At 35.5% G+C, this 13703-nt stretch overlaps 1 protein-coding gene across 2 annotated transcripts in view; it reads right to left on the bottom strand.

Annotated features, from left to right (window-relative positions):
- Positions 1-13703, bottom strand: part of SLC4A10 (solute carrier family 4 member 10) — a 210272-nt gene that overhangs the window by 134285 nt on the left and 62284 nt on the right. For both annotated transcript variants that reach the window (XM_087435291.1, XM_087435292.1), the window contains exon 4: positions 959-1097. In XM_087435291.1, the coding sequence (XP_087291417.1) occupies positions 959-1097 (139 nt within the window). The remainder of the gene's footprint in view (positions 1-958; positions 1098-13703) is intronic.

Genomic DNA, 13703 nt, shown 5'->3' with positions numbered 1-13703 from the left:
CATTGGTGTGACATCACCTGGCAGCTTAATAGAAATGCAGGATCTGAGGCTCTACGCCTGAGGCCTACTGAATCCACATTTCAACAAGATCCCAGGTGATTTGTATTCGCATTAATCTTTGGGAAGCAGCAGGTAAATGACAACCCTGTGCATACCTGTATCACAGCATTCATTATACAATATTTACAACTTTGTTTGCTTGTCTAAATCCCACATCAGAGTATGAGATTGTTAAAGGCAAGATCTAAGATTTCTTGTTGTTATTGTTCTATATCCATTGCACCTGGTACATAATGTATACTCCATAAATGTTTGTTAAATAAATGAGCTAATGAGCAAGAATGAATAAAGGGAAAGCAAACACAAAATTTAGTTTATTACTCTTTTATAGCAGTTCATCAATTATATGGCAAAATAGAAATATTAATTACAAATGACAGAAAAAAGTAATTTTGAAAAAGTTATTTTGAAAAATCACTGTTTAAATGTACATAGATCCTAGAAATACATTACAAAATATTTTTTATCCTCATCAAATAGTACATGAAATCAGGACTACACCTAAAGCCTCTTACCATGATGTTTGCCCTTTCTTTAAAAAAGCCTCACACTCAAATTATCATATAATATCACTAGTTTGGGCACAAGCCAGCTGTTAAAAAGATAGAAATAAATTACTTTTAGATTTCTATTGTTTTCCTGATGACACACAAATTATGCTACCGTTTATCTCTAAGACTGCAGCTGTTGCTGGCTCTGTGTCACTGTTTACTATAATTACTGCCTTCAGATTTCATTCTGACCCATATCCCATTATAGGATATGCCCAGGACAGAGGAGCAATTTCAGAAATCAGCAGCACTGATGGATGTTTGCAAAATCATGGCATTAGAAATCTCCTTTTCTAATAGCGTGAAAATTCTTTGGTATACCTTTACTCTTCAACAAAAATCCTCACCTGGCTGTTTCTCGCCACTCAGCATCCTCACCTTCACGCCAGCAAATCTCATCCAGTTCTGTGAAAAGGTCATGAGGAATGTGCTCCTCATCATCATCCTCAGTTCCAAGAATAAACTGTACCCGCTGTGATGGCGTGTCTATGGAAAATCAGAGACATGAACATGCATTACCACGACTTCAAGCTTAAAATGTCCCAGTCATCACCTTCAACACCGCTCCAAACTCACACCTCCCCTGCCCCCCACTGCAACTCTCACCCACGATAGGCTAGGGAAATTAAAACTAAATTTAGCATTACATTAAGTCTAGCATAATTTGGAAGCATAAATGTGTAAAATGTAAATAGATAATGTATATATATTATCAAAAATAAAATTAAATGTGGTGATTATTTTGGATTATTTATAACACTCATCATGGAAACTATTTCTATTTCTCACACACACATACACATATTTTCTCTCATCATATATGCTGTATTTTATGATAATATTCAGAAGAGCAGACTATGATAAAATTCACTTATACAAAAACTATGCTGAATATAATTTATCAAAGAAGCATCACAAGAGAGTGATGTGATGCTTATTTGTGATGCTTCTTTGTAGTCACACCCTCGTCCCTCCCCTAATCCCTGGCAATCACTAATCTGGTCTCCACTGCTATAGTTTTGCCTTTTCTAGAAACCATATAAATGGAAACATATGGTATATAACCTTTTGAGACTGTCTTAATTCACTTAGCATAATGTTTTTCGAGATTTTGAGATTTATCTGTGTCACTGAGTGTATCAGTAGTTCATTCTTTTCATTGCTGAGTAATAGTCCATTGTAGGAATATATCACAGTTTGCTTATCCATTCACCTGTTGAAGGTTATTTAGGTTAATTCCAGTTTTTGGCAATTATGAACAGAACTGCTTGGCACAGTTTGGGAGAGCCAGATCCAGGCGTTTTCCTTTATGAGGAAGACTCCAGGGGAAGTTCTGAAAGATCGTTAATTTCACTCCCACCCCTGTACCATTGAGCATGCCCCATTCCAGTAGCTATAACTTCACGTTTTTTCTGATCATTTCCTACTCACACCTAGACCTTTCGTTGGAAAAAGAAGTAAGAGAGAAAATGGCATTTTTATAAAATTTATAGAGACCCATTATGTCCCCCACTTTAGTCGATTTGGGCCACAGTAGGCAGACTTGGCAAGCAGTGGACTCAAACAAGTGGTTATTACACATATGATTTAAGACCATGTCAACCAACAGGAGTATCCAGGTGCCTAATCCAGAATTAAGTATGAATTCCTGAGGCCCCCTTTCAGCTGGACTACCACCTGGAAAGTGTACCAATCAGGCTAGCCTGAGGATGCTATAAGGGGAAAGAATGATGATGCATCATGCCCAAAAATGGTCATGGTGGAATCTCAGATATTTAAAATAAGCTATATAAACACTTTTGTCCTGATCATTATCCACAAAGTAGCTGAGAGGAGATGATCCCTCCCTGGGGAAAGCCACATTCAGTGACCAAACTGCCTTCCTAACGTGTGGACCAGGAGGAAAAGAGGGAGGCTGAGTCAAAAATCTTTTTATTTTGATTTTTGAAGAAGCTCTTCCAACACTTAACAATACCAGAAACCTACGGATGGTAAGGAATGTGGAAGATCCATCAGATACCTTGACTATCAGCCAATTGTTGAATGGCTCTAGGGATAAAAAGAGCATGATTATCTGACTGCAAATGGTTCAGAAGGCTGAATACATAACAGATTAGTTTCAAGGGTCACAGTTGTGTCTAGAATCGACCGATCAGACTGGTACAGCAACACCATAACCTCAGATTAGAGACATCTGCAGTCCTACTATCAAGATAAAATTTCTTAAATTCTTGCCTGGTTCCAATGAAGAGCTAAAGGACTTTTCCAGGGTCACAGGCTGACCACAAGAATTTATCTAAAATTCTTTGATTGAGTTTTTCATTCCTCACCAGGTTGCTTATATCAGCATCATAAACCAAATCTGGGGCAATGAGAGCCCAATACCAGTCAATGCCTCATCTATGGTTTCCCCTTGAGTTTGTTTCTTCTTCAAGACTGACTGCCAGATTGTCAAGGAAATCCCCCTGCCTAGAGGAGAGTTAGTATCAACCATTCAGGTAGCTGTCTTTAAATCTACTTCCTGATTCTCAGCCTGCAACTACCATCTCAATTTCTCTTTATTAACAGGCAATAAAGTGGAGGAAAATTTATTGCCTTGCTGACTATATAATTGATCAACAAATTTGCTACCAATACCAATGGACTTCTCTCAAATCCCATTAATCAGCTATGAGGCCTTCAGCCTTCTTCCTTCAAAAAGCCATGTCTCTTTCAGGATCCCTTCCTCATTGCCAAAACTGTCAAGAACTGTGAAAGGGATCAGCATTTATCCTGATAGCTTTATGGACGCTGGCAAAAGACATGAAACTACTGGATCAAAGACAAAAGACAGTTTATCATTCCTATAGTATAGTAAAAATTATTAGAAAATCTAGTAGGAAAAATTCCATTTACTTTAGAAGCAAAGTTATAAGGTTATCTAGGAATAAATCCAACTAAATTATGCAATAGATTTGTGATGAAAATTATAAAACTTCATTGAATGATATAAAAGTAGACCTAAATAATTGAATAAATGTATATTAATGGGAAGGCTCAATAGTGGAAAGTTATCTTATTAATTCAATGTTATCCCAATCTGGTATTTTCAAATATTTTTAAAACACAAAAGAATGAGTAAATCAGCAACAAGCACATAGTGATTACTGAAATCTATAATATTAAATATTTTACTTTTGAAAATAAACCAATTAATCAGTTATTTAAAGGATTAGGTTATGACTAAGTCCCAACTGAGAGAATTTCAGAAGTCAAAGGTGAAAAATATACATATAATATAAAATATAATATGATGTCATACTTTCTGTATAAGTAAATGTTTGTGGTGAGGCCCTATCCCCTCCCTACCTCATTAGCCTTATCTTCTGCCACTCGTTCCCTTGCTACTCCATTCCAGGTACATTAGCCTTCTTTCAGATTCTTAAAATACCATGCTCCTTCCCACTTCAGGATCATTGCACATACTGTTTCCTCTAGCTCTCCTATATATTTTTCACCGTCTACTTCAATGTAATATACTTCAGCCTACCTACTCAGCCTTGCAAAACACACACACAAACACACACATAAACACATTTATATGCAAACAATTAAGTCAGATACCTGTTATCCTAATTCATAGCACTCTATACTTCTCTTTTTACACTTATCTCAATTGTAATTTAAAATTTATTGTGCAATAATAAATTACATACCTTAAATAGAAAATATTTCCATCTGCCAGAATTCGTCTCCTGGAAGGAGACAGAACCAAGTCCCCAGAGAGGAAATTATGTATGCAAAAATGCTTTTAAAATTATAAAGGACTACATAAATATTATTGATGATGATTGATGCTGATGCTAGTGGCAGTGGTGATGGTTATAATGATAATATAGGCCTGTCAAATAGAGAGATTGAGGATTTCAAGCAGGGAGAATGAGAAAATAATAGCACCATTAATTAAAAGAGGGTTGTCAGAATGAGCAGCCAGGATTGTAAGCTGAGAGCTAAAAAGACAACTTTTAGATATGCTGAGTTTGAGGTGACTACGGGACAAACGTATGAAGATGGTCATAAGGCAGCTGGACATTTGATTCTGGAAAAGAGGACAGGTAGAGATACGGGTGGCATTTAACTGGAGAAGTCACATGTTTACAATGGATGAGGACTCAAAAATGCAAGAATAGAGGGGCCGGCCCGGCGGCACAGTGGTTAAATTCGCATGCTCTGTTTCAGCCGCCCAGGGTTTGCAGTTCGGATCATGGGCACGGACCTACACACCGCTCATCAAGCCATGCTGTGGTGGCATCCCACATACAAAATAGAGGAAGATGGGCACATATGCTAGCTCAAGGACAATCTTCCTCACCAAAAAAAGAAAAACAAAAAAACAAAAACAAAAAACACAGACACCAAAATGAAAGACTAGAGAAAGAAAACTCAACATTGGGAAAATAATAAGGTTTAAGATTTGGAAGGAGGAAGAGGAGTTAACAAAAGAATCAGAAGAGGAATAGACAGATATATAAAAGGACTGATACATTAAATAAATATTTAATAAGCATCTTCCATTGGTCAGATACTATTCGAGGCAGTGAATTAGATAGATAGAGACAGAAAAAAATCTCTGCCTTCAGAGAGCTTTCAGCCGATGCAGAAAGTAGTATAACAGGGCCAAGGTAGAATAGGATTTCAGAAAGAACAAGAAGTCAGGAATGTCAGAGGCTGTAGAATCAATGATGAGAAATGAGTAAGAGCAACAGGATTTGGGTAATCTAATGTTCCAAAGTGCTGAAATTCCAAAGAACGGGTATTACTTTTATATTCAGAAATAAATAAGCTATTTCCATTTGGAATATAGACCATATTTTCAATAAATTGTTAGTTAAGAAAATCAAATTTAATAGTTATACTATCTGAGGAAAGCCACCAAAAGAATCATAATTGCAAATAGCAAGTTCGTTAGTAAACTTTCATCTTTTTATTACTAGCTATGTTACTCATATTGCTTTAATTATTCACATATTAATTAACCAAGATCTTAAGTACATTTTTCCTAGTAATCAATGAAAATATTCTCCTTTCTTCAGGCCCTGTCCAAAAGTTCTTTAATTTTCAGGCCCTTTCTGGAGAATAGTCAACAAATATGTTGAAAAATATATGTCTCATAAGTATAACCAGAGAAGTGAACTGGGAAATTTCCATTTTATGTATATGATCTTCCCATCATGAAGACCAGAAGCCTCATGTACTCTGACATTTAGCTGAAGGGAGTAGATTCACGAAACGTTTACCATATGTGTTTCTGAATTACAGACACTTTTCTTCCTCTTTATGCTTGTTACACTTCAGATAAATCAATATTGAGATAATCTATCTTATGAAATCGTGAAATGATGACAAGTTTAATGGTTCTGTTTCATATTCAAGTCTCCAGTCTCTTTGCAGCTCAATAATATTTTCCATCTTCATTTGAACTTTAAAATTTTGCTCATATTATTTAAATGTCATATACAATCTGTGCATTTGGATTCCTATATTTTAATTCATTTACAAAATTGAAATAATATATTATTATTATTAACGCTAATTGGTTAATTTTGTTATAGGGTAACAGATTGATAAAATGAACATTGCAGCTGAAGCACCAAGAACCAATAGGTATTTCTCTCCAAAGGGGATGTAAGACTATATGCAGAATTTACAAACCATCTCCCTAAAAACCTAGTTATCTAACTCTAACTCCTTACCCATGCTAAGGTTATAAAAGGGTCATGAGTTGAAAACAGTAGACACATTCTGGAAAGGACTTCCTCAGAGAAAGCTGTAATGTGAGCCCAAATCTCCTTATTCCCAAATCTTCTCCCCTCCCTCTGTATGGGAGCTTGCAAGGAGTAGAGCTCCAAGGGCATCAGAAGAGCTTGATATGTTCCCTGCAATGGACTGGGGTATGAGTCCTGCCTGAGAAACATAAAGTCTGCCTAACTGCTGATGGCTGAGATTGCTGCTTTGAATAACATGCACTCTCCATATTTATCAAAGCAATGAGTGTGTGTGTGTTTTCTGTGAATCATATTTAGGCCGCACACATGACAGGGAGATTAGAGATAGAGAGAGACAGAGAAAGAGAGAGAGAGAGAAAGTGGAATGTTGGGTCATCTTAGATCCTGTCCAAGAGGCCGCCATGGAGCAGTGACAAGACATCAGCAGAGAGAATCTATCACTACAGCTGAATGCCTATGGGATGAAGAAGAATAAGTAATAAGGCAGAAGAGAGTAGAGATGAGATACCCCCAGGAGAGAATGAGTAAATTCAAATTCTTGCTAAGCCTAGAGAGTGTGACATTAGCTTGCAATAGAACCAGTTAAGTAAGAACTTTGCTGACCCATCCCCCTTAGTTCTCTTCATTTGCTATGCCCCAAACCTGAAGGGATCATAAACTAGAGTTAGGAAGATCTTGGAGCATCTAGAAGAAAGAGAAGAAGTTCAAAGTAGGAGGGGAAAAAAAGCAACTACATCCTCTCTCTTCCACTATAGCAGGCGTGGGCAAGAAAAGGCGAAAAAGCATTATGGTTAAAGCTAGTTCAAAGTTTTCACTATTACATGAGATTAAATATTTTAATTACTGATTAGAGGACTTTGAGTTACCTAAGAGTGACTAGAAAAGCTGTGGAACCCCTCAGAGTTTTCATTCAGGAGCAGAATAACAATTAGACCTAATGAATAAATACAAAGGGATGGTGCAAACAGAAACAGAGTTATTTTACGATTAAATCCCACAACTAGTGCTCATTTAATGAAACAGTTACAAGAATCTTACAAATTATCATAATTCTTTTAAATTCATAAATGAGTCATTAACCTTTAAACTTTATATTTTACTGAAATAGCAGTTGACTATGGTGAGATAATAAAAAGAGAGAAAAAAGACAACACAGATTTTAATTTATTAATTTCTTCTATGGGTCAGGCATTTTCATATACTATCTCTTCTGTCTCACAATGACGTAGTCAAAAGGGCATTGATAATATTCATCTCAAAATGCAATGCAAACAACGAAGGAGCTTAGAAAATAGGGCATCCATGTTCATGGATAGGAAAACTCAATATTGCCAAGATGTCAGTTCTTCCCAACTTAGTCTATAGATTCAATGCAATACCAATCAAAATCCCAGTAAGTTATTTTATGGACATCAACAACCAATTCTTAAGCTCATATGGAAAGGCAAAAGACCCAGAACAGCCAACACAATATTGAAGGAGAAGAACAAAGTTGGAAGACTGACACTACCTGACTTCAAGACTTCCTATAAAGCTACAGTAATCAAGATAATGTGATACTGGAGAAAGAATAGACAAGCAGATCAATGGAACAGAAATAAACTCCTATAAATGCAGTCAACTAAGCTTTGACAAAGGAGCAAAGGCAATACAATGGAGCAAAGATAGTCTCTTCAACAAATGGTGCTGCAACAACTGGATGTCCACATGCAAAAACATGAATCTAGACACAGATCTTATACTCTTTGCCAAAATTCACTTGAAATAGATCATAGACCTAAATGTAAAACATAAAATCTATAAAACTCCTAGAAAATAACAAAGGAGAAAACCTATGGTGGTGCCGTTTTAGATACAAAGACACTATGTATGAAAGAAAGGATCAATAAGCTGGAATTAATTAAAATTAAAAACTTCTGCTCTGTGAAAGACTATGTCAAGAGAAGGAAAAGACAAGCCACAGACCAGGAGCAAATATTTGCAAATGGTGTATCTAATAAAGAACAGTTATCCAAAATATACAAAGAACTCTTAAAACTCAACAATAAGAAAACAAACAACCTGATTTAAAAAATGGGCCAAAGACCTTAAGAGACATCTCATCAAAGAAGATATACAGATGGCAAATAAGCATACGAAAAGATTCTCCACATCATACGTCAGCAGGGAAATGAAAATGAAAACAACAATGAGATACCATTGCACACCTATTAAAATGGTCAAAATCCAGAATACTGACCACACCAAATGCCGACAAGGATGTAGAGCAACAGGAACTCTCTTACATCGCTGGTGGGAGTGCAAAATGGTACAGCCACTGTGGAAGACAGTTTAGTGGTTTCTTACAAAAGTAAACATACTTTCACCATACGATCCAGCAATCAGACTCCTTGGTATTTACCCAAAGGAGTTGAAAACTTACAACCACACAGAAACCTTCACACAGATGTTTATAGAAGCTTTATTCATAACTGCCCAAACTTGGAAGAAACCAAGATGTTCTTCAGTAGGTAAATGGATAAATAAAATGTAGTACATCCAGACAATGAAATATGATTCAGTGCTAAAAAGAAATCAGGTATCAAGCCATGAAAAGACATGGAGAAAGCTTAAATGCATATCACTAAGTGAAAGAAGCCAATCTGAAAAGCCTGCGTATTGTGTGTTTCCAACTATATGACATTCTGGAAAAGGCAAAACTATGGAGACAGTAAAAAAAAAACAGCGGTTGGGGGAGGCAAGGGGAGAGAGAATGAATAGGCTGAGCACAGAAGATTTTTAAGGCATTGAAAATACTCCATATGTTATTATAATGATGGATATATGTCATTATACATTTGTCCATACCCATAGAATTTACAACACCAACAGTGAGCCCTAAGGTAAACTATGGGTTTTTGGTGTCATGAAGTGCCTATGTAGGCTCATCCTTGGTAAAAAATGTACCGTTCTGGTGAGTGATGTTAATAATGAGGGAAGCTATACACGTGTGGGGGCAGAAGGTGTATGGGAAATCTCTGTGCTTTCCTTCCAATTTCGTTGTAAATGTAAAACTGCTCTAAAAAATAAAGTCTTAAAAAGAATAGAGCATCTCGGTTTTTAAATGTTAATTGTTCCCACCACTATGCAGCACTATATCTTATACCTGATTATATATACTTAAGAAATTATAAGAAAGAGGAAAAAGAAACTACATTTATATAGCGTATTTGCTTCAGACATTAGTAAAGGTATTTCTTCTTTAGAATGTTAAAAATATGAGATTTGGTTTCATTACCAAATACTTTAAGAAGTTTATCAAACCAAATTTTACAGTAAAATGAACAAGAATTCAATCAGTAGCCAAGTCTCGTGGCTCACTACCTCTTCAAAGGAAGATGCCAGTTTCCTGGATGGAACATGAATGTTTATTTTGAAATGAGACTAATGCATTACTATAAATATCAGATGTACTTAAGAAAATCAACAGTGCAATATATAGATTTCTGATCCAGTTTATCTGAAATAAGAACCTGGTACTGTCTTTTTCCTGAAAGTATTCTATCTGGGTGATGATTATCTAATATCTACTAAACTCGATCTCATCAGAGTCAAATGAAGTACTTCTAATCAGCCTACTTTTGTAGCTAGTTGATCTGGACAAAAAAAAAAAAATCAGTACTTTGAAGAGCCATTAAGAAAACAGCATAAATTGCAATTTTAGACTTACTCTAAGAAATCAATTAAATTTTTCCATTGGACCTATCCAGTGTGAGCAGATATAGGCGTTTTTTGTTTCACGACAGCCTGTCCTAACTACTCACTCACTTGTCAGCAACCATATCCCAGAGCAGCCATGTCTCAACATTGGAATATGCTCCTGATGTTTTTGAAACATTTTCTCTCATCATGTTTTTAATGACTTATTTCAGTTTACTCTGTGTCAGTAATCTGGGTATCTATAATACTCACCATGCATCCAGTCCCCAAAACTCAATTGCTATGTGCATGAACCTTACATTTAAGACTTATTAGTGTTTCCCCTAATGCTTTATAATACTAGTCATAAAAAAAAAATGAGGAAATAAGACCCCCACAATTATGAATAAAGAGGATTTGAAAGTTCAAGGTAGGGTATCAGGTATTTAAAAGACTTCTCTAAGACATAACAATAAGAGCAATAGTATAGGAAATGGTGATTTATTAAAGTAGGATAATCTATTCAAGGACTAGACGCATTTTATTTGGATTCAAAAATAACATACGGCTCCCTGTATCTGGCTTTTCATTCTTTAAAGTAGAAACTATTTTATAGGTATTAGGTTATGCTCACAAAAGTCTTTTCACGATCATTCTTCCAACCATACTTTTAGCATTCTAAAGAAGGACTCAGATTAGGTTTCAATATAGCATATGTTCAAAATGTGTTAACCAATGACCATTTTTTTCATGTCTATGCATCTTAAAATTGTATGACATAAATCATGTAAATTACAGTACTATCAAAATCAGAAAGAATTTTTAAGCATAAATATTTCTCCTCTATTGATAGGTACTTTATTTATTTTAAAGATGGTCACTGAAAACATAGAGCATGGTAATCCAAACTGTAGCCAAGAATATGGTAGATAAGAGAAGGGAATGGTTCCATATTTTCTAAAATATATAATGGAAATAGTGTAGAGAAATTTACACTAGAGAATAAGGGTCTCAGCCTCTTATCAGCCTCTTCTGGAATCTGCAGAGACATCAAAAGACACTATTAAGACAGTGAAAAGATAAGCCACAAATGTGAGAAGATATTTGAAATGTATAAAAGCAACAAAGGACTAATATCCAAAATATATAAAGAACTTCTACAAATCAATAAGAAAAAAACAATTCAGTAAAAAACAAAACAAAAAAACAACCACAAGCGTAAGACTCGACACGGAAGAGGCTATCCAAATGGCCAAAAAGCACATACAAAGTTGCTCAACCTCATTAGTAATCAGGAAATGTAAGTTAAAACAACAACATACCATCTCACACCTTACCAGATGGCTGATGTTAAAAGAATAAAATTGTCAAGTATTGACAAGAATATAAAACAACATAAACTTTCATACTTTGCTGGTGGGGGTGTAAATACGTACCCTGCTTTGGAAAATGGTTTGGCACTATCTATTCAAGCTGAAAATATGCATAGCCTCTGACTCAGAAATAAATGATTTCATTCCTAGGTATGAGAAATGCATATGTGCACCAAGAGACATATACAAAAATGTTCACAGCAACATTATTCATAGTAGCCTCAAAATGTAAATGATTCAGGGGCCAGCTCTGTGGTGTAGTGGTTAAGTTCAGCGCATTCTGCTTCAGTGGCCCAGGTTAGAGGGTTTGGATCCTGGACGTGGACCTACATCACTCATCAGCCACACTGTGACGGCGAACCACATATAAAAGTAGAGGAAGATTGGCAGAGATGTTAGTTCAGGGCTAATCTTCCTCAGCAAAAAAATAAATAAATAAAAATAAATGATTCAAATGTCCATCAATAGTAGAATGCATGGTATATACAAGCAAATTAATACTATATAAAAATGAAAATGAATAAACTAATGTTATAGCCAAAAACATCGGTGAATCCCACAAACACAATAGTGAGCAACAGACCAAAACACAAACAAATACTTCTTGTACGGCTTCATTTATATAAAGTTCAAAAACAGGCAAAACACCCAGTCTAAGAAGACAGGCTAGAGATCCTTTTGGGGAGGAGCGAGAGAATATGACTAGGAGTGAGCACAAAGGGGGTTTCAAGAGTGCTAGCTGAGATGGTAGTTACACAGATGTTTCTTTGTGATAATTCATTGAGTTGCACATTTATGTTTCTATGTTTTAACACTTATAAACACTTGTGTTATACTTTATAATAAAATAATTTTTAAAAAGCACACTGATATTCTTACATATCTGCCAATTGGGAGTTAAATAGGAACAGAAAGCCATTGTCCATCAAAAAATAGCTTTTTGAAGTCATGTTTTCTATATTTGCTTCATTTTTCCTGTGTGTGTACAATTTACCATCTAAGACTGGAAAAATCCTAGGTCTAATTCCAGAGTTGTGTTAATTTATACAGTACATTTGTGTGCCACATTTTTAAAAAAACATTTAAGAGAGTCTTTGTTTTTTTAGATTTATTTTTACTGCTTATAGATTAACTAATTGTAATTGACAGACTCCTGTCATCTTTCCTGTTACATTCTTTGTTGGGAGGCTGAGGAACAAATCAACGTTCAAGTGTTCTGAATTTCTCCCACTATCTTTCATATTTTCACTGACTTCAAGCTTATGCTTCAAACTTCTTTTTAAACAACTCATCTATGTTCCCAGTTGAAAATATAATTTCAAATTATACAAGGTGAATGAAAGACGACATTAAAAATAAGATGCAAAATTTTAGCAGTTTTCTGTTATCAGGGAATTGATTGCAATAGGAAGGAGAATTAATTAATCATCACATTCTTATATAAACTATCATGTTTATTAAGTGCAGTAACAAAAGTAGTTGAACTTATTTGCAGTTATCAAAAGTTTTTTGTATAATCAAAGCATCACCACCACCACTACCACACAGCTGAAAAGCTGGGTCTCTCTTGGATTCACCTAGAAATCGTATTCAGACCATCAGATCTGGTGGATTGGAACCAGCCATTGCAGGTCTGTGACATAATCATAATCTTTTTTGGCTACTGACTAGGCCTGTTCACTTGTACCTGGATGCAGCACTAACACAGCCAGGTTCCTAACAACTCTGCCTTACATGATTGGGTCATACAATAAAGCAAGATGTTGTTGATATTTCTCACATATTGGATTGACAAAACTTTTTAAGAGTGCCAAAATTCAAACATGTCCCCCAAAATATTTTTAAGTTAATGTTTGCTCCAGAAATATAAGCCCAAATTATTGCACATCTTCACAAACCCATACTCCAGTTTACAATATAAAACTTCCAGGTTCCCAACAGAGGGACCTGATGCTTCCTCGTATTCTCCTCTATCTTATACCTCTTGGGACGGTGAATTCTGAAGAATTTTCAGGCACATGTAGGAATGTCTTCAAAAGATTTTCTCTGAAATCCTTCCAAGTAGAATAATTATTCTTAAGTAGCCAGAAATTTTCTTTGAAGCCTTCAGCATAGTAATCTCATATATCCTCACTATGCAGGATATCAAAGCCCAAATCAAGTGGGATGGTGTTTATAACATGGTTTCAGTCTCAGAACATGACTGAGTACTTGATTATCAAGGCAACTGAACTGACTGTGGAACAGGAATAAAGGCAGATGACTAGTCCTGAAGA

Source organism: Ceratotherium simum, chromosome 9, assembly GCF_057802395.1.
Source record: "Ceratotherium simum simum isolate JZ-2026a chromosome 9, ASM5780239v1, whole genome shotgun sequence".
Taxonomy (NCBI): domain Eukaryota; kingdom Metazoa; phylum Chordata; class Mammalia; order Perissodactyla; family Rhinocerotidae; genus Ceratotherium; species Ceratotherium simum.
Note: the sequence above shows the minus strand (reverse complement) of the source record. Positions and strands in the feature narration are given on the sequence as shown.